Source organism: Astyanax mexicanus, chromosome 8 (genome assembly GCF_023375975.1).
Source record: "Astyanax mexicanus isolate ESR-SI-001 chromosome 8, AstMex3_surface, whole genome shotgun sequence".
Classification (NCBI taxonomy): Eukaryota; Metazoa; Chordata; class Actinopteri; order Characiformes; family Acestrorhamphidae; genus Astyanax; species Astyanax mexicanus.
Window position 1 is genome coordinate 35,624,599 of NC_064415.1, and position 27,426 is coordinate 35,652,024.

General features: G+C 44.4%; 1 protein-coding gene across 2 annotated transcripts; it reads left to right on the forward strand.

Moving 5' to 3' along the window:
* The first annotated feature begins 267 nt into the window (after positions 1-267).
* On the forward strand, positions 268-26,981 carry LOC103044635 (syndecan binding protein (syntenin)). 2 transcript variants are annotated; one of them, XM_007231065.4, is made up of 9 exons: positions 268-483; positions 1,168-1,255; positions 18,422-18,533; positions 19,409-19,515; positions 19,609-19,770; positions 21,287-21,462; positions 22,480-22,651; positions 25,272-25,363; positions 25,495-26,981. In XM_007231065.4, the coding sequence occupies exons 2-9, from the start codon at positions 1,205-1,207 to the stop codon at positions 25,547-25,549; spliced, it is 927 nt and encodes a 308-aa protein (XP_007231127.2). In that variant the 5' UTR covers positions 268-483; positions 1,168-1,204; the 3' UTR covers positions 25,550-26,981. The 2 variants fall into 2 exon arrangements, with proteins under 2 accessions (XP_007231127.2, XP_049338694.1); XM_049482737.1 differs by having other exon boundaries at positions 349-369.
* The last annotated feature ends 445 nt before the right edge of the window (positions 26,982-27,426 follow it).

Here is a 27,426-nt window from a genome sequence, read left to right on the forward strand (position 1 = left end):
CCTTGTATTTAATGCTTTTCTCTACCTGGCTATATTTTTGTGTGTTCATTATTGTGTTTTTTGGAATTAGGACTGGAAAGTTGACTAATAAATGTACTGTAAACCTATTCTTGTGCAAACATAGTCCATATAAAAATAAAAAAAAGAAAGAAAAACAAAGGGGAAGGCCTGGGCTGAGTAACACTGAGAGAGTTTGGTTAGTTAGCTTAGCCGTTTCAGTTGTTCAGGTAAAGTGGGCCGAACTGGGCAACACATATGAAAGGGCCCCACTAGGCCGGTAATACCAGAGCCCCGCCTGTGTGTGAGTGTGTGTATCGCTCGGAGGCGGATGGGGAGGAGGACGCGCTGGTTCGTGACTGGAGACGGACGGTGAGCGGCGGCTGGGTCTGTACTGTACTGATACACGGGAGAGAGACCAGGGCTGCGGTTTGGGCTGAAAGCCGACATTCCGTCGTTTTGTTGGGGCTGTGGAGCCGCGGAGAGGTGAGTCCCCACACCGCTGGAGGAGGATTAGCCGCAGTGACTGCAGCAGCGGCGGAGGCGACCGTTAACCCCGATCCGCGGCGCTGTCTGGGTGTTTATAGTCAGGTTATCTAGGTCTTAACGGCACCTATACGAGTGTGTGGTCGTTTAAACGGTGTTTTTCTGGCCTGGGGGGCTTTAATAGACCGTTTAGCCGGTGATGCTGAGGCACACGGGTGTTGTCTCGGCTCTCTGAGCTCTCAGACTGTCAAGGTGCCCCGGTCTGTTTACCACTTTACTGCCAAAAAAAAACACTGATCTGCAGAATTATTCACGAAGCTCCCTCACAGCGGGGTTATAACGGGGTTACAGTATAACCAAGGTGTTATCTAGACTATATTCCATCGAAATGATGATTAATATGCCTCGTGTTCAGTTTCTCAGCATCAAAACAAACTGGGCTCCCCTTCACTGCGGATTAAACTGACTGGTTATACTGCTGCAGGTTCTACACAAGCACTAGCTAAGATAAAATATATTCAGTTTAAACCTTATGTTATAGTTATAATTCTTATTTATTTAACCTAGCAAACGAGTTAACTAACTACTGCCCTTTTATCATCTACCACACCTATTCTGGGTCACTGCAGCAGCAGCAGATTTACATACTGTGTGCATGTGTGTGTGTGTGTGTGTGCTTTTCAGGTAACTGATCCAGTGCACCTGAGAAAAGATACCAACCATGTCACTGTACCCGTCTTTAGAAGACATGAAGGTGGATAAGTTCATCCAGGTTTGTCCCTCTCTCAGTTTTTTCTAACCATTTCTTTAAAGAGTAAACACACACTCCAAGACACGCCCAAGATCTTGTTATCGTTACCTTAAGTGGACAATCACCTCTGCCCCCAATGACCTGAACACTAGGAGGTTGGAAACTGGATCATGCCTCCTACAACACAGGTAAAGCCTGCCACCGCCTCTTTTCAAACTACCGCCAATGCAGCATCGCTGGGTCGGTAGAAAGTGCCAGATTACCAGCTCTGATACAGCTGCTAACAGATGCCTGTGCTGACTAAAGGCCAATTTATACTTCTGTGTCGACCCTACGGCATAGCCTTTGCGTATCCAGCGAGTGTTCGGTACAGGTGGAAATGTGTGACCAGGAACGCTATTGCATAATAATCACAAGATAGCAAAGTAACAAATCACACTGTGATTGTAAAAAAGTTGCCCAACTTAGAATGTTATAATCAGCTTGTTCTGATACTTGTCACAAAAAATGAGTTTACATGCGGTACGAATTTTGGGCTTGTTTAGGGGAAGGGGTGGTCAGTATACTGTGTTTGTTTTCACTTCACCAATGTGAGACCATAAAGAATTATATTTTCTGTAGTATCTCATAACGTGATCAGATTCTGTCATCAGATACTAAGAAAATATGAGTTTAAGCACCTACAGCTATTGTCAGCAAAGCTTCAGACAGTATGTTCTTAAATAAACTATGTAGTACATCACGGTAGTCTGTGTGTGATGTGGCTTTAAAATATTTCCACCATCATTCCCCCAGTCCCATTTCCAAAACCCGGTCTTGCCAGATATAGACAACAGCATGCAAACAGTAATCTTCAGTTATGGCTATTTTTCTGCTGAACAGGTAATCACTGAGCTTCAAGAAGATTGCTAATCATAACAACCACTTGCGTAGTAGAGACGGGCATTTAGGACACTGAAATGCATTTGTTTGCATTTATTACTTATTGTTTCTTTAATGATTGTTCAAGTATTAATGGAAAAGTAACACAATAAATGGAAGTATCTCATTACAAATTATCTTTAAAAAAAAGGCTAGTGTGCAAACGTCTGTAGTCTACTGGACCACTCTGAGCCCACTGAATACATTTTAACTGAACGTTTTCCAAGCTGTAGCAATTTTTATTATCATTATCTCTGTTGTGTAACGATACTCTGGTTAAACCCTTCTCTAGGTAAACATGACAAAGTATGGTGTAGTTTGCACAAAGTGTGTATGACACATCACATTATGCAAATCACTAAACAAATGTCCACATCCCCTGATGACGTCGGCAACTTCGTACCGTTCTAGTGTGTGATTTAGGTATTTGATGTGATGATTCCCACTATTTTTCATTAGCAGGAATGCTAATTTCTGCTAGCCAGTCTATAAAGATTGTTAATGTTTGTTAGCATTGAGCTAACAATAATCACTATAGTGTAAGGTGTGTGGTTGGCTTCCCAAGCTTTCTCCCATTTTGTCTCTCTTACAAGCCCTTCTCCACAGCTAGAGTTATTTTGCATCATTGCAAAGTGTGTCTTGCGTTTTGCTGTATGAAAGAAATAAAAGGAAAACGGTACATGGTAAATATAAAAAATATTATTATTAGTGTGATTGCAGTATGCAATCACAGTATTGTTCTTCTTAAGTCTTATTCTTCTTCTTCTTCTTATTAGTGTGATTGCAGTAATGCAATCACAGTATTGTTCTTCTTAAGTCTTATTCTTCTTATTATTATTATTATTAGTGTGATTGCAGTAATGCAATCACAGTACTGATCTTCTTAAGTCTTATTAGTGTGATTGCAGTAATGCAATCACAGTATTGATCTTCTTAAGTCTGTTTCTTATTATTATTAGTGTGATTGCAGTATGCAATCACAGTATTGTTCTTCTTAAGTCTTATTAGTGTGATTGCAGTAATGCAATCACAGTATTGATCTTCTTAAGTCTTATTCTTCTTCTTCTTCTTCTTCTTATTAGTGTGATTGCAGTAATGCAATCACAGTATTGATCTTCTTAAGTCTTATTCTTCTTCTTCTTCTTCTTCTTCTTCTTCTTCTTCTTATTATTCCACCTGTTTTTTGTCCGGTTAACTAGTGCCGCAGTTTTCGAAATATCGACTTCGTTCAAAAGAGAAAACGTGCGTCCATATCGGGAATGGTGGGCTTGTATACAGCTTTCCGATCGGACTTACGTTTTTCGTAAAAACTTCGTAAGTACGCGTTTTTTTGCCCATTGAAAATGAATGGGCAGAACTTTGCACGCCCGTGGACGTCGCAATTTTTGAAATAAGAAGATGAAACCAATTGAGGACCTGTAGAACTTATTGAGCTCTTTCCGAAAATATGCGTTACGAAAAGTTACGACGTACGGATTTCGTACGAATGTCGTACGAAGTGGCCCCATTGGAATGAATGGGGCCAATCGGAGGACGGCAGCTAGATCGAAGGACAGGTAGCTAGAACTCCAGTACTGTGAGTGTATGGAGCAGCTATGGGATAAATCAGCGTTAGGTCAAAAGTTTGGACACCCCGGCCCCCCACAGTACTGTGTGTAATGGAGCCATGGGTCAAAAGTTTGGACACCCCGGCCCCCCAGTACTGTGTGTAATGGAGCCACGGGTCAAAAGTTTGGACACCCCCGAACGGCCAGAGCAACCTAGCGTGCATAGCTGATTGATGTATTTGCACGTTGCGTAGCAACGTGCAAACACCATTTAATCTAATTTATGCATATAAATCACCTAGCAACCACCTAGAAACACCATAGCAACCACCACAGATACCACAGCAACACCTTAGCAACCGCCTAGCAACACCTTAGCAACCACCTAGCAACCACCTAGCAACACCTTAGCAACCTCCCCGGATACCATAGCAACACCTTAGCAACCACCTAGCAACACTCTAGCAACCACCTAGCAACCACCTAGCAACACCTTAGCAACCACCCCGGATACCATAGCAACACCTTAGCAACCGCCTAGCAACACCTTAGCAACCACCTAGCAACCACCTAGCAACACCTTAGCAACCACCCCGGATACCATAGCAACACCATAGCAACCGCCTAGCAACACCCTAGGAACAACCTAGCAACCACCTAGCAACACCTTAGCAACCACCCCGGATACCATAGCAACACCTTAGCAACCACCTAGCAACACCCTAGCAACCACCTAGCAACCACCTAGCAACACCTTAGCAACCACCCCGGATACCATAGCAACACCTTAGCAACCGCATAGCAACACCCTAGCAACCACCTAGCAACCACCTAGCAACACCTTAGCAACCACCCCGGATACCATAGCAACACCTTAGCAACCGCCTAGCAACACTCTAGCAACCACCTAGCAACACCTTAGCAACAACCCCGGATACCATAGCAACACCTTAGCAACCGCCTAGCAACACCTTAGCAACCACCTAGCAACCACTTAGCAACACCTTAGCAACCACCCCGGATACCATAGCAACACCTTAGCAACCGCCTAGCAACACCCTAGCAACCACCTAACAACCACCGAGCAACACCTTAGCAACCACCCCGGATACCATAGCAACACCTTAGCAACCGCCTAGCAACACCCTAGCAACCACCTAGCAACACCTTAGCAACCACCCTGGATACCATAGCAACACCTTAGCAACCGCCTAGCAACACCTTAGCAACCACCTAGCAACCACTTAGCAACACCTTAGCAACCACCCCGGATACCATAGCAACACCTTAGCAACCGCCTAGCAACACCCTAGCAACCACCTAGAAACACCTTAGCAACCACCCCGGATACCATAGCAACACCTTAGCAACCGCCTAGCAACACCTTAGCAACCACCTAGCAACCACCTAGCAACACCTTAGCAACCACCCCGGATACCATAGCAACACCTTAGCAACCACCTAGCAACCACCTAGCAACACCTTAGCAACCACCCCGGATACCATAGCAACACCTTAGCAACCGCCTAGCAACCACCTAGCAACACCTTAGCAACCACCCCGGATACCATAGCAACACCTTAGCAACCACCTAGCAACACCTTAGCAACCACCTAGCAACACCATAGCAGATACCAGCCAGCACTGCAATCACACTCGCAGTTTCTGTAGGAACTGCAATCTAGTTATTAGTGTGATTGCAGATCACACTATTGATCTTCTTAAGTCTGTTTCTTATTATTATTAGTGTGATTGCAGTAATGCAATCACAGTATTGTTCTTCTTAAGTCTTATTCTTCTTCTTCTTATTATTATTATTAGTGTGATTGCAGTATGCAATCACAGTATTGTTCTTCTTAAGTCTTATTCTTATTATTATTATTATTATTCCACCTGTTTTTTGTCCGGTTAACTAGTGCCGCAGTTTTCGAAATATCGACTTCGTTCAAAAGAGAAAACGTGCGTCCATATCGGGAATGGTGGGCTTGTATACAGCTTTCCGATCGGACTTACGTTTTTCGTAAAAACTTCGTAAGTACGCGTTTTTTTGACCATTGAAAATGAATGGGCAGAACTTTGCACGCCCGTGGACGTCGCAATTTTTGAAATACGAAGATGAAACCAATTGAGGACCTGTAGAACTTATTGAGCTCTTTCCGAAAATATGCGTTACGAAAAGTTACGACGTACGGATTTCGTACGATTGTCGTACGAAGTGGCCCCATTGGAATGAATGGGGCAAATCGGAGGACGGCAGCTAGATCGAAGGACAGGTAGCTAGAACTCCAGTACTGTGTGTAATGGAGCAGCTATGGGATAAAACAGCATTAGGTCAAAAGTTTGGACACCCCGGCCCCCCAGTACTGTGTGTAATGGAGCCACGGGTCAAAAGTTTGGACACCCCGGCCCCCCCAGTACTGTGTGTAATGGAGCCACGGGTCAAAAGTTTGGACACCCCCGAACGGCCAAAGCAACCTAGCGTGCATAGCTGATTGATGTATTTGCAAACACCATTTAATCTAATTTATGCATATACATCACCTAGCAACCACCTAGCAACACCTTAGCAACCACCTAGCAACCACCTAGCAACACCTTAGCAACCACCCCGGATACCATAGCAACACCTTAGCAACCGCCTAGCAACACCTTAGCAACCACCTAGCAAACACCTAGCAACACCTTAGCAACCACCCCGGATACCATAGCAACACCTTAGCAACCGCCTAGCAACACCTTAGCAACCACCTAGCAACCACCTAGCAACACCTTAGCAACCACCCCGGATACCATAGCAACACCTTAGCAACCGCCTAGCAACACCTTAGCAACCACCTAGCAACACCTTAGCAACCACCCCGGATACATAGCAACACCTTAGCAACCGCCTAGCAACACGCTAGCAACCACCTAGCAACCACCTAGCAACACCTTAGCAACCACCCCGGATACCATAGCAACACCTTAGCAACCGCCTAGCAACACCCTAGCAACCACCTAGCAACCACCTAGCAACACCTTAGCAACCACCCCGGATACCATAGCAACACCTTAGCAACCGCCTAGCAACACCCTAGCAACCACCTAGCAACCACCTAGCAACACCTTAGCAACCACCCAAGATACCATAGCAACACCTTAGCAACCGCCTAGCAACACCTTAGCAACCACCTAGCAACCACCTAGCAACACCTTAGCAACCACCCCGGATACCATAGCAACACCTTAGCAACCGCCTAGCAACACCCTAGCAACCACCTAGCAACCACCTAGCAACACCTTAGCAACCACCCCGGATACCATAGCAACACCTTAGCAACCGCCTAGCAACACCCTAGCAACCACCTAGCAACCACCTAGCAACACCTTAGCAACCACCCCGGATACCGTAGCAACACCTTAGCAACCGCCTAGCAACACCATAGCAACCACCTAGCAACCACCTAGCAACACCTTAGCAACCACCCAAGATACCATAGCAACACCTTAGCAACCGCCTAGCAACACCCTAGCAACCACCTAGCAACCACCTAGCAACACCTTAGCAACCACCCCGGATACCATAGCAACACCTTAGCAACCGCCTAGCAACACCTTAGCAACCACCTAGCAACCACCTAGCAACACCTTAGCAACCACCCCAAATACCATAGCAACACCTTAGCAACCGCCTAGCAACACCTTAGCAACCGCCTAGCAACACCTTAGCAACCACCTAGCAACACCTTAGCAACCACCCCGGATACCATAGCAACACCTTAGCAACCGCCTAGCAACCACCTAGCAACGCCTTAGCAACCACCCCGGATACCATAGCAACACCTTAGCAACCGCCTAGCAACCACCTAGCAACAACCTAGCAACACCTTAGCAACCACCCTGGATACCATAGCAACACCTTAGCAACCGCCTAGCAACACCTTAGCAACCACCTAGCAACCACTTAGCAACACCTTAGCAACCACCCCGGATACCATAGCAACACCTTAGCAACCGCCTAGCAACCACCTAGCAACCACCTAGCAACACCTTAGCAACCACCCCGGATACCATAGCAACACCTTAGCAACCGCCTAGCAACCACCTAGCAACACCTTAGCAACCACCCCGGATACCATTGCAACACCTTAGCAACCACCTAGCAACACCTTAGCAACCACCTAGCAACCACTTAGCAACACCTTAGCAACCACCCTGGATACGATAGCAACACCTTAGCAACCACTTAGCAACACCTTAGCAACACCATAGCAGATACCAGCCAGCACTGCAATCACACTCGCAGTTTCTGTAGGAACTGCAATCTAGTTCCACCTGTTTTTTGTCCGGTTAACTAGTGCCGCAGTTTTCGAAATATCGACTTCGTTCAAAAGAGAAAACGTGCGTCCATATCGGGAATGGTGGGCTTGTATACAGCTTTCCGATCGGACTTACGTTTTTCGTAAAAACTTCGTAAGTACGCGTTTTTTTGCCCATTGAAAATGAATGGGCAGAACTTTGCACGCCCGTGGACGTCGCAATTTTTGAAATACGAAGATGAAACCAATTGAGGACCTGTAGAACTTATTGAGCTCTTTCCGAAAATATGCGTTACGAAAAGTTACGACGTACGGATTTCGTACGAATGTCGTACGAAGTGGCCCCATTGGAATGAATGGGGCCAATCGGAGGACGGCAGCTAGATCGAAGGACAGGTAGCTAGAACTCCAGTACTGTGTGTAATGGAGCAGCTATGGGATAAATCAGCGTTAGGTCAAAAGTTTGGACACCCCGGCCCCCCCCCAGTACTGTGTGTAATGGAGCCATGGGTCAAAAGTTTGGACACCCCGGCCCCCCAGTACTGTGTGTAATGGAGCCATGGGTCAAAAGTTTGGACACCCCCGAACGGCCAGAGCAACCTAGCGTGCATAGCTGATTGATGTATTTGCACGTTGCATAGCAACGTGCAAACACCATTTAATCTAATTTATGCATATAAATCACCTAGAAACACCATAGCAACCACCACAGATACCATAGCAACACCTTAGCAACCACCTAGCAACACCTTAGCAACCACCTAGCAACCACCTAGCAACACCTTAGCAACCTCCCCGGATACCATAGCAACACCTTAGCGACCGCCTAGCAACACCTTAGCAACCGCATAGCAACCACTTAGCAACACCTTAGCAACCACTCCGGATACCATAGCAACACCTTAGCAACCGCCTAGCAACCACCTAGCAACACCTTAGCAACCACCCCGGATACCATAGCAACACCTTAGCAACCGCCTAGCAACAACTTAGCAACCACCTAGCAACCACCTAGCAACACCTTAGCAACCACCCCGGATACCATAGCAACACCTTAGCAACCGCCTAGCAACACCCTAGCAACCACCTAGCAACCACCTAGCAACACCTTAGCAACCACCCCGGATACCATAGCAACACCTTAGCAACCGCCTAGCAACACCCTAGCAACCACCTAGCAACACCTAAGCAACCACCCCGGATACCATAGCAACACCTTAGCAACCGGATAGCAACACCTTACCAACCACCTAGCAACCACCTAGCAACACCTTAGCAACCACCCCGGATACCATAGCAACACCTTAGCAACCGCCTAGCAACACCCTAGCAACCACCTAGCAACCACCTAGCAACACCTTAGCAACCACCCCGGATACCATAGCAACACCTTAGCAACCGCCTAGCAACACCCTAGCAACCACCTAGCAACACCTTAGCAACCACCCCGGATACCATAGCAACACCTTAGCAACCGCCTAGCAACAACCTAGCAACCACCTAGCAACCACCTAGCAACACCTTAGCAACCACCCCGGATACCATAGCAACACCTTAGCAACCGCCTAGCAACACCCTAGCAACCACCTAGCAACCACCTAGCAACACCTTAGCAACCACCCAGGATACCATAGCAACACCTTAGCAACCGCCTAGCAACACCCTAGCAACCACCTAGCAACACCTTAGCAACCACCCCGGATACCATAGCAACACCTTAGCAACCGCCTAGCAACACCCTAGCAACCACCTAGCAACCACCTAGCAACACCTTAGCAACCACCCCGGATACCATAGCAACACCTTAGCAACCACCTAGCAACACCCTAGCAACCACCTAGCAACCACCTAGCAACACCTTAGCAACCACCCCGGATACCATAGCAACACCTTAGCAACCGCCTAGCAACACCTTAGCAACCACCTAGCAACACCTTAGCAACCACCCCGGATACCATAGCAACACCTTAGCAACACCATAGCAGATACCAGCCAGCACTGCAATCACACTCGCAGTTTCTGCAGGAACTGCAATCTAGTTATTATTATTATTCCACCTGTTTTTTGTCCGGTTAACTAGTGCCGCAGTTTTCGAAATATCGACTTCGTCCAAAAGAGAAAACGTGCGTCCTTATCGGGAATGGTGGGCTTGTATACAGCTTTCCGATCGGACTTACGTTTTTCGTAAAAACTTCGTAAGTACCCGTTTTTTTGCCCATTGAAAATGAATGGGCAGAACTTTGCACGCCTGTGGACGTCGCAATTTTTGAAATACGAAGATGAAACCAATTGAGGACCTGTAGAACTTATTGAGCTCTTTCCGAAAATATGCGTTACGAAAAGTTACGTCGTACGGATTTCGTACGATTGTCGTACGAAGTGGCCCCATTGGAATGAATGGGGCAAATCGGAGGACGGCAGCTAGATCGAAGGACAGGTAGCTAGAACTCCAGTACTGTGTGTAATGGAGCAGCTATGGGATAAAACAGCATTAGGTCAAAAGTTTGGACACCCCGGCCCCCCAGTACTGTGTGTAATGGAGCCACGGGTCAAAAGTTTGGACACCCCAGAGCCCCAGCACTGTGTGTAATGGAGCCACGGGTCAAAAGTTTGGACACCCCAGAGCCCCAGCACTGTGTGTAATGGAGCCACGGGTCAAAAGTTTGGACACCCCAGAGCCCAGTACTGTGTGTAATGGAGCCACGGGTCAAAAGTTTGGACACCCCAGAGCCCCAGCACTGTGTGTAATGGAGCTGCGGGTCAAAAGTTTGGACACCCCAGAGCCCCAGCACTGTGTGTAATGGAGTCACGGGTCAAAAGTTTGGACACCCCAGAGCCCCAGCACTGTGTGTAATGGAGCCACGGGTCAAAAGTTTGGACACCCCAGAGCCCCAGTACTGTGTAATGGAGCCACGGGTCAAAAGTTTGGACACCCCAGTGCCCCAGTACTGTGTGTAATGGAGCAACTGGTCAAAAGTTTGGGTACCCCGGTCAGCTCTGCAATCACACTCGCAGTTTCTGTAGGAACTGCAATCTAGTTAGTGTGATTGCAGTAATGCAATCACAGTATTGATCTTCTTAAGTCTTATTCTTCTTCTTCTTCTTCTTCTTCTTATTATTATTATTATTATTCCACCTGTTTTTTGTCCGGTTAACTAGTGCCGCAGTTTTCGAAATATCGACTTCGTTCAAAAGAGAAAACGTGCGTCCTTATCGGGAATGGTGGGCTTGTATACAGCTTTCCGATCGGACTTACGTTTTTCGTAAAAACTTCGTAAGTACGCGTTTTTTTGCCCATTGAAAATGAATGGGCAGAACTTTGCACGCCCGTGGACGTCGCAATTTTTGAAATACTAAGATGAAACCAATTGAGGACCTGTAGAACTTATTGAGCTCTTTCCGAAAATATGCGTTACGAAAAGTTACGACGTACGGATTTCGTACGAATGTCGTACGAAGTGGCCCCATTGGAATGAATGGGGCCAATCGGAGGACGGCAGCTAGATCGAAGGACAGGTAGCTAGAACTCCAGTACTGTGTGTAATGGAGCAGCTATGGGATAAATCAGCGTTAGGTCAAAAGTTTGGACACCCCGGCCCCCCAGTACTGTGTATAATGGAGCCATGGGTCAAAAGTTTGGACACCCCGGCCCCCCAGTACTGTGTGTACTGGAGCCACGGGTCAAAAGTTTGGACACCCCCGAACGGCCAGAGCAACCTAGCGTGCATAGCTGATTGATGTATTTGCACGTTGCGTAGCAACGTGCAAACACCATTTAATCTAATTTATGCATATAAATCACCTAGCAACCACCTAGAAACACCATAGCAACCACCACAGATACCATAGCAACACCTTAGCAACCGCCTAACAACACCTTAGCAACCACCTAGCAACCACCTAGCAACACCTTAGCAACCTCCCCGGATACCATAGCAACACCTTAGCAACCGCCTAGCAACACCTTAGCAACCGCATAGCAACCACTTAGCAACACCTTAGCAACCACCCCGGATACCATAGCAACACCTTAGCAACCGCCTAGCAACCACCTAGCAACACCTTAGCAACCACCCCGGATACCATAGCAACACCTTAGCAACCGCCTAGCAACACCTTAGCAACCACCTAGCAACACCTTAGCAACCACCCCGGATACCATAGCAACACCTTAGCAACCGCCTAGCAACACCCTAGCAACCACCTAGCAACCACCTAGCAACACCTTAGCAACCACCCCGGATACCATAGCAACACCTTAGCAACCGCCTAGCAACACCTTAGCAACCACCTAGCAACCACCTAGCAACACCTTAGCAACCACCCTGGATACCATAGCAACACCTTAGCAACCGCCTAGCAACACCCTAGCAACCACCTAGCAACCACCTAGCAACACCTTAGCAACCACCCCGGATACCATAGCAACACCTTAGCAACCGCCTAGCAACACCCTAGCAACCACCTAGCAACACCTTAGCAACCACCCCGGATACCATAGCAACACCTTAGCAACCGCCTAGCAACACTCTAGCAACCACCTAGCAACCACCTAGCAACACCTTAGCAACCACCCCGGATACCATAGCAACACCTTAGCAACCGCCTAGCAACACCTTAGCAACCACCTAGCAACCACTTAGCAACACCTTAGCAACCACCCCGGATACCATAGCAACACCTTAGCAACCGCCTAGCAACACCCTAGCAACCACCTAGCAACACCTTAGCAACCACCCCGGATACCATAGCAACACCTTAGCAACCGCCTAGCAACACCCTAGCAACCACCTAGCAACACCTTAGCAACCACCCCGGATACCATAGCAACACCTTAGCAACCACCTAGCAACACCTTAGCAACCACCCCGGATACCATAGCAACACCTTAGCAACCGCCTAGCAACCATCTAGCAACACCTTAGCAACCACCCCGGATACCATTGCAACACCTTAGCAACCACCTAGCAACACCTTAGCAACCACCTAGCAACCACTTAGCAACACCTTAGCAACCACCCTGGATACGATAGCAACACCTTAGCAACCACTTAGCAACACCTTAGCAACACCATAGCAGATACCAGCCAGCACTGCAATCACACTCGCAGTTTCTGTAGGAACTGCAATCTAGTTATTATTATTATTATTATTATTCCACCTGTTTTTTGTCCGGTTAACTAGTGCCGCAGTTTTCGAAATATCGACTTCGTTCAAAAGAGAAAACGTGCGTCTATATCGGGAATGGTGGGCTTGTATACAGCTTTCCGATCGGACTTACGTTTTTCGTAAAAACTTCGTAAGTACGCGTTTTTTTGCCCATTGAAAATGAATGGGCAGAACTTTGCACGCCTGTGGACGTCGCAATTTTTGAAATACGAAGATGAAACCAATTGAGGACCTGTAGAACTTATTGAGCTCTTTCCGAAAATATGCGTTACGAAAAGTTACGACGTACGGATTTCGTACGAATGTCGTACGAAGTGGCCCCATTGGAATGAATGGGGCCAATCGGAGGACGGCAGCTAGATCGAAGGACAGGTAGCTAGAACTCCAGTACTGTGAGTGTATGGAGCAGCTATGGGATAAAACAGCATTAGGTCAAAAGTTTGGACACCCCGGCCCCCCAGTACTGTGTGTAATGGAGCCATGGGTCAAAAGTTTGGACACCCCGGCCCCCCAGTACTGTGTGTAATGGAGCCACGGGTCAAAAGTTTGGACACCCCCGAACGGCCAGAGCAACCTAGCGTGCATAGCTAATTGATGTATTTGCACGTTGCGTAGCAACGTGCAAACACCATTTAATCAAATTTATGCATATACATCACCTAGCAACCACCTAGAAACACCATAGCAACCACCACAGATACCATAGCAACACCTTAGCAACCGCCTAGCAACACCTTAGCAACCACCTAGCAACCACCTAGCAACACCTTAGCAACCTCCCCGGATACCATAGCAACACCTTAGCAACCGCCTAGCAACACCTTAGCAACCGCATAGCAACCACTTAGCAACACCTTAGCAACCACCCCGGATACCATAGCAACACCTTAGCAACCGCCTAGCAACCACCTAGCAACCACCTAGCAACCACCTAGCAACACCTTAGCAACCACCCCGGATACCATAGCAACACCTTAGCAACCGCCTAGCAACACCTTAGCAACCACCTAGCAACCACCTAGCAACACCTTAGCAACCACCCCGGATACCATAGCAACACCTTAGCAACCGCCTAGCAACACCCTAGCAACAACCTAGCAACCACCTAGCAACACCTTAGCAACCACCCTGGATACCATAGCAACACCTTAGCAACCGCCTAGCAACACCCTAGCAACCACCTAGCAACCACCTAGCAACACCTTAGCAACCACCCCGGATACCGTAGCAACACCTTAGCAACCGCCTAGCAACACCCTAGCAACCACCTAGCAACCACCTAGCAACACCTTAGCAACCACCCTGGATACCATAGCAACACCTTAGCAACCGCCTAGCAACACTCTAGCAACCACCTAGCAACCACCTAGCAACACCTTAGCAACCACCCCGGATACCATAGCAACACCTTAGCAACCGCCTAGCAACACCTTAGCAACCACCTAGCAACCACTTAGCAACACCTTAGCAACCACCACGGATACCATAGCAACACCTTAGCAACCGCCTAGCAACACCCTAGCAACCACCTAGCAACCACCTAGCAACACCTTAGCAACCACCCCGGATACCATAGCAACACCTTAGCAACCGCCTAGCAACACCCTAGCAACCACCTAGCAACCACCTAGCAACACCTTAGCAACCACCCCAGATACCATAGCAACACCTTAGCAACCGCCTAGCAACACCCTAGCAACCACCTAGCAACACCTTAGCAACCACCCCGGATACCATAGCAACACCTTAGCAACCGGCTAGCAACACCTTAGCAACCACCTAGCAACCACCTAGCAACACCTTAGCAACCACCCCGGATACCATAGCAACACCTTAGCAACCGCCTAGCAACACCCTAGCAACCACCTAGCAACCACCTAGCAACACCTTAGCAACCACCCCGGATACCGTAGCAACACCTTAGCAACCGCCTAGCAACACCCTAGCAACCACCTAGCAACCACCTAGCAACACCTTAGCAACCACCCTGGATACCATAGCAACACCTTAGCAACCGCCTAGCAACACTCTAGCAACCACCTAGCAACCACCTAGCAACACCTTAGCAACCACCCCGGATACCATAGCAACACCTTAGCAACCGCCTAGCAACACCTTAGCAACCACCTAGCAACCACTTAGCAACACCTTAGCAACCACCACGGATACCATAGCAACACCTTAGCAACCGCCTAGCAACACCCTAGCAACCACCTAGCAACCACCTAGCAACACCTTAGCAACCACCCCGGATACCATAGCAACACCTTAGCAACCGCCTAGCAACACCCTAGCAACCACCTAGCAACCACCTAGCAACACCTTAGCAACCACCCTGGATACCATAGCAACACCTTAGCAACCGCCTAGCAACACCCTAGCAACCACCTAGCAACCACCTAGCAACATCTTAGCAACCACCCCGGATACCATAGCAACACCTTAGCAACCACCTAGCAACACCTTAGCAACCACCTAGCAACACCTTAGCAGATACCAGCCAGCACTGCAATCACACTCGCAGTTTCTGCAGGAACTGCAATCTAGTTCCACCTGTTTTTTGTCCGGTTAACTAGTGCCGCAGTTTTCGAAATATCGACTTCGTTCAAAAGAGAAAACGTGCGTCCATATCGGGAATGGTGGGCTTGTATACAGCTTTCCGATCGGACTTACGTTTTTCGTAAAAACTTCGTAAGTACGCGTTTTTTTGCCCATTGAAAATGAATGGGCAGAACTTTGCACGCCCGTGGACGTCGCAATTTTTGAAATACTAAGATGAAACCAATTGAGGACCTGTAGAACTTATTGAGCTCTTTCCGAAAATATGCGTTACGAAAAGTTACGACGTACGGATTTCGTACGAATGTCGTACGAAGTGGCCCCATTGGAATGAATGGGGCCAATCGGAGGACGGCAGCTAGATCGAAGGACAGGTAGCTAGAACTCCAGTACTGTGTGTAATGGAGCAGCTATGGGATAAATCAGCGTTAGGTCAAAAGTTTGGACACCCCGGCCCCCCAGTACTGTGTGTAATGGAGCCACGGGTCAAAAGTTTGGACACCCCGGCCCCCCAGTACTGTGTGTAATGGAGCCACGGGTCAAAAGTTTGGACACCCCCGAACGGCCAGAGCAACCTAGCGTGCATAGCTGATTGATGTATTTGCACGTTGCGTAGCAACGTGCAAACACCATTTAATCAAATTTATGCATATACATCACCTAGCAACCACCTAGAAACACCATAGCAACCACCCCGGATACCATAGCAACACCTTAGCAACCGCCTAGCAACACCATAGCAACCACCTAGCAACCATCTAGCAACACCTTAGCAACCACCCCAGATACCATAGCAACACCTTAGCAACCCCCTAGCAACACCCTAGCAACCACCTAGCAACCACCTAGCAACACCTTAGCAACCACCCCGGATACCATAGCAACACCTTAGCAACCGCCTAGCAACACCCTAGCAACCACCTAGCAACCACCTAGCAACACCTTAGCAAACACCCCGGATACCATAGCAACACCTTAGCAACCGCCTAGCAACACCCTAGCAACCACCTAGCAACACCTTAGCAACCACCCCGGATACCATAGCAACACCTTAGCAACCGCCTAGCAACACCCTAGCAACCACCTAGCAACCACCTAGCAACACCTTAGCAACCACCCCGGATACCATAGCAACACCTTAGCAACCGCCTAGCAACACCCTAGCAACCACCTAGCAACACCTTAGCAACCACCCCGGATACCATAGCAACACCTTAGCAACCGCCTAGCAACACCCTAGCAACCACCTAGCAACACCTTAGCAACCACCCCGGATACCATAGCAACACCTTAGCAACCGCCTAGCAACACCTTAGCAACCACCTAGCAACACCTTAGCAACCACCCCGGATACCATAGCAACACCTTAGCAACCGCCTAGCAACACCTTAGCAACCACCTAGCAACACCTTAGCAACCACCCCGGATACCATAGCAACACCTTAGCAACCGCCTAGCAACACCCTAGCAACCACCTAGCAACCACCTAGCAACACCTTAGCAACCACCCCGGATACCATAGCAACACCCTAGCAACCACCTAGCAACACCTTAGCAACCACCCCGGATACCATAGCAACACCTTAGCAACCGCCTAGCAACACCCTAGCAACCACCTAGCAACACCTTAGCAACCACCCCGGATACCATAGCAACACCTTAGCAACCGCCTAGCAACAACTTAGCAACCACCTAGCAACCACCTAGCAACACCTTAGCAACCACCCCGGATACCACAGCAACACCTTAGCAACCGCCTAGCAACACCTTAGCAACCACCTAGCAACCAGCTAGCAACACCTTAGCAACCACCCCGGATACCATAGCAACACCTTAGCAACCGCCTAGCAACACCTTAGCAACCACCTAGCAACACCTTAGCAACCACCCCAGATACCATAGCAACACCTTAGCAACCGCCTAGCAACACCTTAGCAACCACCTAGCAACCACTTAGCAACACCTTAGCAACCACCCCGGATACCATAGCCACACCTTAGCAACCACTTAGCAACACCTTAGCAACACCACAGCAGATACCAGCCAGCACTGCAATCACACTCGCAGTTTCTGTAGGAACTGCAATCTAGTTCTTCTTCTTCTTCTTATTATTCCACCTGTTTTTTGTCCGGTTAACTAGTGCCGCAGTTTTCGAGATATCGACTTCGTTCAAAAGACAAAACGTGCGTCCTTATCGGGAATGGTGGGCTTGTATACAGCTTTCCGATCGGACTTACGTTTTTCGTAAAAACTTCGTAAGTGTGCGCTTTTTTGCCCATTGAAAATGAATGGGCAGAACTTTGCACGGCCGTGTACGTCACAATTTTTGAGATACGAAGATGAAACCAATTGAGGACCTGTAGAACTTATTGAGCTCTTTCCGAAAATATGCGTCACGAAACGTTACGACATACGAATTTCGTACGATTGTCGTACGAAGTGGCCCCATAGGAATGAATGGGGCCATCGGAGGATGGCAGCTAGATCGAAGGACGGCAGCTAGAACTCCAGTACTGTGTGTAATGGAGCCACGGGTCAAAAGTTTGGGTACCCCGGCCAGCACTGCAATCACACTCGCAGTTTCTGTAGGAACTGCAATCTAGTTATTATTATTATTATTAAATAAATAAGTTTATATGTCACAATGTATCATCCATAAAATATCCATTTGGTTATTATACTTCTTTATGCAGGCACACAACACGCCTACTGCCAGCCCATCCAGAGCACTGCCACTGCCAGACCCCACCCACTGCCCGACGAGCCCTGCCGAAAGTGAGTCAAAAGTGGAGGAGATTGGCACAGGTTAGTTCCTCTAGTGAATTCTGGAATCAACACTATATTTCTAATGTCTGGGAATAATTCATTGGAATCTGTAACAGAAATTATGATTTAATATAGTATAGATAATATAGATGATTTAAAAATCACTGAATGCATTTCTTAGTGTCAAACGGACTTTCATATTACGAGGCAGTCCTCATAAAAAGTTACTGTTAATATTTATTTATTGCATATTTCTCAAAATACTTTAAATGCAATAAAATATCGTATATAGTGATCGTATGCTTGCTATCTTTTATGTTACAAAGTGTATAATTCTGTGTGAAGTAACACCAGTAATTCAAATACAGAGGTGTAACATTTCACAGGTTTCATTTTTATTATTTAAAGCAATACAGAGGTGTCTCAGTTTAATATATTTTTAGTACAAATCAGGAGTGTTTGCTTTGTTAATGGTTTATTTTTCAGGTTTTTTAGAGCATCCAACACTATAAAAGAACAATATCTATAAAAGGTCTGTGCTTTACAGTATTTGAGTCTTAATGCTATACTTACAAGTTAATGTTAGTTCCAAGCTAACACACTAGCCACAAACTAACCTAAGCTATTCATGACACTTTTATACAACGCAGTACCACATTGTAACTCTTTCTGCAGGCCACCTAGTGGTCATTGTTGCATTTCTGTGTGCTACCATACTTTTTGTGCTGTACATAATGTGTTTTCTGCGTGTTTATGTAGCCATGTTAGATCACATTCATTACTCATCAAATTGATACCACTTGTTGATGGCCACTATGGCAATTGTGCACATGTGAGATGCTGTAATAAATCTATATGTATTCTATGTATATTTTAAAACCTGTGTTTATTTTTGTGTCTTTCTGTGACACTAGGTACTTCTGGCAAGTTATACCCCGAGCTGAGTGAGTTTATGGGCCTGAATCTCAGTGTAGATGCTCTACAGGTTCTGTCTACTACTGTTCCCGAACAAACCAGTGGAGTAAGTCGGATGTATCAGCTGATCTGCTGATCTGTGAGGTAGACATAAACATTCAAGTGTGTGAAACAGAGCATCCTCTGTTGTTCTCCATAGGCTCTCAGTGTCCACTCATCTGGCATGAACTGGGCAGCTGCTCCCATAACAGGCGGTGATCTGGGCGTGAAGAGAGCTGAGATCCGACAGGGTGTCAGAGAGGTGGTGCTGTGCAAAGACATGGACGGCAAGATCGGCCTCCGACTCAAAGCTATAGACAACGTAAGAGACATTTAACATCTTTCAACATCTTTAGTGGCCTTAGTGTGGCCTACACACCATTTCCTTACTCTTATAGATACTGCTGCATATAGTTTCATAATAAGTAATGAACAGTAGGTCTTGTAGAGCTGCACAGTATATCGTTTTAGCATTGTCATCGCAATGTGGGCTGTGCAATATTCACATCACAGGATGTGCAATGCCATGTAAAGCAAATTTAATTAAATGTTACTTTTTTGCTGTCTAATACAAAATAACCCTTTACAGTGTTCTCATTGTCATTGACAACTTCTAAAAGCAAATTATATCTGCTCAACATCATTTAATTTACTCTATTTTTGGATTCACAGTGTGTTATTTGTTATGTGATCATTGACATTTAGTAAAAATTCATATTCTTTTAATATTTCAATAATAATAATATTGCAGAACAAAAATCTATTGCAATTAAAGATGGGATCGATCTGATCCAATATACTGGGCCTCGATATTGATGAATTAATATATGGGGTACCTGCCGATACACTACGTGGTCCAGATTCCAGTCCACAGTATGCGCTGGACCATGAACACGTTATAACAAAACAAGACACATCACGCATTCAGATATATAATTTAACCAATTTAATGAGTTTAATTAAGCACCTTCAGTGGTTTTCTGAGTACCAAGAGCAGCCTCAGTCTGTAACTGTGTAAACTAGTGAAGTCAGCCAGAGTGCTGAAAAGTTAGTTAATAAATCTTGATGTAAAGATTCTTTACCAATTTACATGTTCTTCCCACACATCTATCTCTACTACAAACATGGTTCTTTACAGACCAAAAGTGGTTCTTTAATGGAATAACACCATTTGTACCATTTGTGTTCCAGAGGTTTCAGGTAACTAAGTACAACTACTTTACGTAAATAGAAATTTTGGTTATCTAAACTTTACAGGAGAAATCTTTTTACTTTTTAATTTCAGCTTGTTTTCATTCAGGCTTATCAACGTTAAAAAAAAAACCTATCCAGATAACCCTCTCCATCCGTGCAGAATTATTGTAATTGTGGTTGACTGAAAAATATACATATAGTTCATTCCGACACCCTGTTGGTTTATATGTAATCCATCACACCCGCACACCTGTCACACTCCAGCAAGAACATACATATGTAGCAGACCTATGCAGCCTATTTGAAGATGATCCGATATAGAGACGTAAGAGAACTCAAAAAAGAATTGTCCCAAATTAGCTTCTTTAATATATTTGCATTGTACTAAAAAGCATTTTTTTTAATAGGAATATATGCAGGTGATACAGGCTACCTAGTGCATCCCAAATTCGTCAACATTAACATTTTTATATCACATATTCATTATGACTTTTAAAAAAACGTGTTTTGGGCAGGGCAGTAGTGCACCATAGGTAGAAGTAGTTTAAACTCTAGTATTTCTACTTCTACTTGATGAATACTTTCCACACCTTTGAATGAGGTGCACATGAACATGCATCACATTTAGTGTGTATTTTTTGCAGGGTGTTTTTGTGCAGCTGGTGCAGGCTAACACTGCGGCGGCGCTGGGTGGACTTCGATTTGGTGATCAGATTCTGCAGATTAACGGAGAGTCGTGTGCTGGCTGGAGCAGCGACTGTGCACACAAAGCACTGAAGAACGCCAACCCTGAGAGAATCACACTCGCTGTACGAGACAGGTACAGACACAACACATGCCTTCGACCAGTCTTTGACCAGTGTATCTGGTAGTCATCAATGCACTGCACACAAATGTTTTATTTATGAGCATGAGGCTGCCCTTGCTGAATAATTGATGAAGCTATCAAGAACAGTTGTGCGTGTTTATCTGTCCATAGTTACGCAGCTTAGCACTAGTGAGCGAGTGTAGTACACTTTTTGCTTTGAGCTGAGTGGATGTTTAGCTGTGGGTATAAGTGTAAGACCTGAAAGATGTAGAAGAGTCTTGATATTAGGGATAGGCAGTTATATTGTAGTTATTTTGATCAATACTATTAAGATGCTCTTTTATGGTTATACATTTATGCTTCTGTTAAAAATTTACACACTTTAACCTCTTTAAATCCAAGTTGATGTATCTCATTCCACTGAAGTGAGCTACAGATGGTTTTGCTCTGTTTAAGTGCTTAAATGCTCTACCAGTTTACCCTCCTTCTCTTCCGTACAAATAAAAAATATTGTACAAAGGACAAAAGAGGCTAAATAAGAACCAAATGTAATAACAGATCCATACTAACAATATCATGTGTTGTATTGAGGTTATTGTAAAAAAACAACAACATTGAAATGGATATTTCATCAATCAAAACATTAACACTTTCTCCTTGGTTCCATTTTTTTCTATAATATAATTTCCACTTACCATATAAGAGCACTTTGCCTTTCTATAATTACACTGTATAGTCCATCTGTTTATCCTTTCACATAATAGCTGCTCTGTGGTGTTCTGTGGGGTCCAGACCATTAATGAACAGGTTGAAAGGAGGCTAATAAATTATGCAGAGAAACAGAAGGACCACAGTCTGTAATTATAGAACTATAAAGTGCTCTATAGGGTAAAATGGAAAAATTCGTTGTGTAGTCTAATATCCCTCAGCAAAGCTGCTGTCGGTGATTTTATATTTGAAGTTAAAAATAATAATAATAGAACTAATTAGCTGATAATTGCTAATTAGCTGACCCCTCTCTCTCTGCAGGCCACTGGAACGCACGGTCACTCTGCACAAGGACATGAACGGCCAGCTGGGATTTATCTTTAAGAAAGGCAAGATCACCTCCATAGTGAAGGACAGCTCTGCAGCTCGTAATGGACTCCTCACTGACCAGCAGATCTGTGAAATCAATGGACAAAATGTGATTGGGCTGAAGGTAGATCTCTCACTCCCTCTCTTTCTCGCTTTCTCTGTCTCTCCCTCTGCGGCACAACCACTTCTTTATAAAATAGACACATTTTTGTCTATTTTTTTTGATGAATGTAACTTCTTTGTGTATAAAAAATTGTGTGTGTAATGTCACTCTTGTCCTAATTAGTTTTTATAGCATTGAGGTCATCCTAAAAATATTTCCAGCATCCTTAAATAGCATAGTAAAGGGTAGACTGTGAAGGGTATAATGTAATGGTTCATGTTCACACAGTACTGTGCAAAAAACATATAATTATTTTTAAAACATATAATTATATAATTATTTGGTTTAATTGTATTTAGATAGTACACTTTGTGAATGGTATTAAGCAGTCTTAGAATAGAATAGGTTTAGGTTTGGTTAAGGTTTTGAGTTGAACTACAAATTTGGGTTAGGTTAAGTGTCAGGACCAGGCAGGAAAAAGACAAATGCAGATAAAATAAAGAGGCTTTATTGGAAAATGTGTCCAACAACTGGCAGGGTCAAAACCAAAAATGTAACGCAGCAAACATACAGTCCAGGTCAAAATACGGTAAGGCAGTATTAAAGGGGAAAGGCAAAAAAATTAATGAAGAATTCAAAAAAGGGCATACACAGAGACAAAAAACACCTGCAAAAGAAACTGAACCAGATTAAATATTTGGCAGGATGTGTGCGGTATATGTAGTGGCTGTAACAAGTGAAGTCAATATTCTGGTGATTGTAGTCTAGGAGGCGTCATGTGAAGGAGTGAATAAGTGATGTCAGATGTAATTTTGGACAGTGGAGTCCAGAGATGGGAGATTGCTGGTAGACACAGGTGCAGCAGGAGGAATACAAGTAGAAGATAGATAGATAGATAGATAGACAGACACAGACAGACAGACAGACAGACAGACAGACAGACACACACACACACACACACACACACACACACACACACACACACACACACACACACACACACACACACATACATACTTACTTACTTTATTGATCCCCGGGGGGAAATTCTTGGCATCCAGCAGCAGGATACACAATACACAAAGTTAAAAAAGATAAAATATAAAGATACATATAAATACAATCAAATAAGAAATAGAATATACAGTGTAAATGTACAGTCTTTGTGTGTGTGTGTAATGGAGATGGAGAATGGAGGTAGTGCAGTTGAACACAATAGACAGTGAACACCAGTTGATGTGCATAAAGTGAGGATAACTGATGTCAGCCAAACAGAAAGTGCAAATACACAGTTATATAATAATTTAAATTAAGCAGTGCAAAAGATACGTAAACAGTGCAAAAGATACGTAAACAGTAGATGAATTAACTAGTGAATGAACTACTAGTGCAAAATATGGTAGAACTATAAAAAGTGTTCTAGGCATCAGCAAGTCTGAGAGTGTGTCCATAGCTGGGGGTGTGTCCATGGTGTGGCCAGAGTGGCTGGAATGAAAAAGTTTCACAGAGTCTTTAGTTTGCTGTGCTGAGAGGAGTTGAACAGTCTTATGGCCTGAGGAACAAAAGACTTTCGGAGTCTGTCTGTGGAGCAGGACTGGGACAGCAGTCTGCCGCTGAATGAGCTCCTCTGCCTGGTGATGGTGCTGTGCAGAGGGTGGTGAACATTGTCCATGATGTTCAGCAGCTTGCTGAGGGCTCTCCTCTCTGCCAGTGGTGTTAAGGACTCCAGCTCTAATCCCAGCACAGAACCAGCTTTCCTCACCAGCCTGTCCAGTCGTCCAGCATCCCTCTTGCTGATGCTGCCTCCCCAACACACAACAATGTAAAAGAGGACGCTGGCTACCACAGACTGGTAGAACATCAGGAGGAGTTTCTGGCAGATGTTGAAAGCCCTGAGCCTTCTGAGGAAGTACAGTCTGCTCTGAGCCTTCCTGTAGAGGGAGTCAGTGTTCACTGACCAGTCCAGCCTGTCGTCCAGTAGAAGCTCCTTCCAAGCCAGGTGTGACAACAAGGTTTAGGTTTAAAGGGAAATTCTAATGGATTAAAGGTTAAATGTTGATTAAGGGCTAAAACCAAAGGTAAAAGAAAAATGCTGTTCCACTGATAGCAGTATAGTTAAATCTGCAGATTGAATGCAGTTCTGTATTTTTAATGGCAACACAACAGACAGCAAAATGATTTGTGTCGTTTTCATCAGAAAGCACTTATTATTGTTCTTTTAAATTAAAGTATAATTCTGTGTAATTTTCAACATTCAATTATATGTCTATAATTCTAATATATAAGAGGAGGGCAGTATCATGGCATCAATATATTGTCCCACCTCTTCTTAATATAACACTAATATTAGAATTAATATAATTAACATTAAAATAAAAAATAATTATTTTATGTGACTGTGGTCTTTGAAAAATCTCCAAAGCTCTCCTCATTGGAGTTACCATAATGTTAACTAATGATGGATTTTAACATATATCCAAGAGGAATCTGGACCCAGCTTTGTTTTTCAGACTAACTCAGAATAAACTTTAAATATACATGGACCTCTATTGAAAGTTAAATTGTTATTGCTGTCATTTTCAAATTATGACATTTTGAATAATGTCTTTAAAAACACATTTAATCTTGCTCCCTTCACCAGGACTCTCAAGTGTTGGACATCCTTAATTCTAGTGACAGGGTTGTGACCGTAACTGTGATGCCGATGGTCATCTTCGAGCACATGATGAAGAGGTAAGGCGGAGGGACTCTGGGTAAACAAAACCTTATGCTAATGAGGGCCTTGATTTGCCACACATACCTAAAAGAGCCCTTTTCTTTCTATTCTTAATCCTCTTTTCTTGCTGTACTTCCTCTCTCTGCAGGATGTGCAGCAGCATTGTGAAGTCCTTAATGGACCACTCCATTCCTGAGGTGTGATATGAACTGAGCCAGCGCCGAACAGGCTTGTTTTTGTGTGCAGGTCGACAGTTTTGTGGGAGTGATGTTATGCATACATACACAGTGTGTGGGCATGTGTGCATTTTAATAGAAGAGAAAATAAAGAGAGGGGGGAGCTTTTTCTTTTTTCAGTTTTCTTCTTTTCCATGATTAAAGGAATACTCTCGGGTTTTTTAACTTAATCTCTGTTTACCAGATCTGCTGCAAACAGCATATTACCATTGTTAGATTCATATAATTGCAAATATAAATGTGATAGAATCCCATAAGAAGATGCTGAAGCTACTGTACTGCTCACTGGCTCATACTGCATGTGTGCTACAGAGATGGAGATAGTGATTATGTTTAAATATTTGAAGTATTTCTTTAATCGGTTTGTTTATGTAGGATGTATATTATTTTTTAATAATATTATGTTCATGATCATGTTCAAGTTTCAAAATGCAAATAATCTTATATTGAAAAAGTAAATAAGGGTATTTATTTGACCATAGCAAGACTGACACATATTAGCATGATTATTTTAATCATTTACCTTGCTATAGGCAAATAAACTTGTTTTAGGGCAAAGTCCTCTACATTTTACTGTTGTACTTTTTTTTTGAATGACATTGATAGAAATCTCCACTGCTTGTTTAACCTTTTCTTATCCTTGTAATGCCCCAGTGTCCAAAGATCACCTGTCTACAAAACTACAGACTAAAGCTTCCTGAACAAATGGCCCAAATTTTCTGCATATGCATAATATATAAAAACACTTAAAAAAAATTGAGAAACATAAAAAAGTAAGTAAGATAAAAACATAGATAAATGTGCAATTTGAAAGCCATTATAAAACTATGCAGAGGTGACAACTTTTATAGACAAGCATTACATAAAAGACCTGCTTTATGACTAGTAAATATGTTGAAAACTTAATAATAATGTAGTTTGTAAAAAATATCTAATTTGTAGTAATGACACTGTCAGGCCTGAGTTGTATGTGTAGGCCTAACCTCTATTATTTATACAGTATCTAGACTGTCAGTCAGAGATGACAGCGTTTTATTAGTTGAGTTCATGCAGTGATGGTAAAAGCTACCGTACATCAGGTTTAAAGCCAGTATTAGTATCGCTGGTCTCTTTATAATCACTGAATGAGTTGTATTTGAATCAGGGGAATTGGTTCTTAGAGATCGTTGTTCTCCACTTCAAACAGAGAAGCACGTGCACTTCATTTACTTTTTGTTCAAGAGACTCTCTAATCCAGTGTCTGATACAAATGGCAATGGCATAGGAAAGGAGAGCTATAGTAAATATGTTCTATTCCTCCAATACAGGCATATTCATCTTCATTATCCAAACTGACATGTTGTCCAAAGATATCAGTGTGTTTTGATAATTCAACCTCAATAAAAACCCAAACAAATGATATTTGTGTTTTTCTTTCTTTATTTCTTTTAATTACGATGGTGATATCAGCATTGGCATTACAATTGCCTCTGTCATAAAAACTAAACCAGTGGTTTCAGTCCTTGGGTAAAATACAAATTGTTTTTCTGCTTTGTAAATACACACTGAAGACATCCAGACCATGAAATAACACAAGGGTTCAAGTAGTTTATTTAACTTAAAAGTGTTAAATATAAAATATTCTGTGAAGCATTTAGGTAGTGCTGTTAACTCACGTTTTCGAGGATGATTTACGTATCCTGTGTAACAGAATTAACACAGTTTTGTCTGTTATCTGTGATTATACAGTGCCCTCCCAAAGTATTGGAAAAGTGAGGTCAATCCCTGTTTTTTTGCTGTAGACTGAAAACATCTGAATTTGACATTAAATTTGATTAATGTAATATTGGCATTTCAGTTTTTAT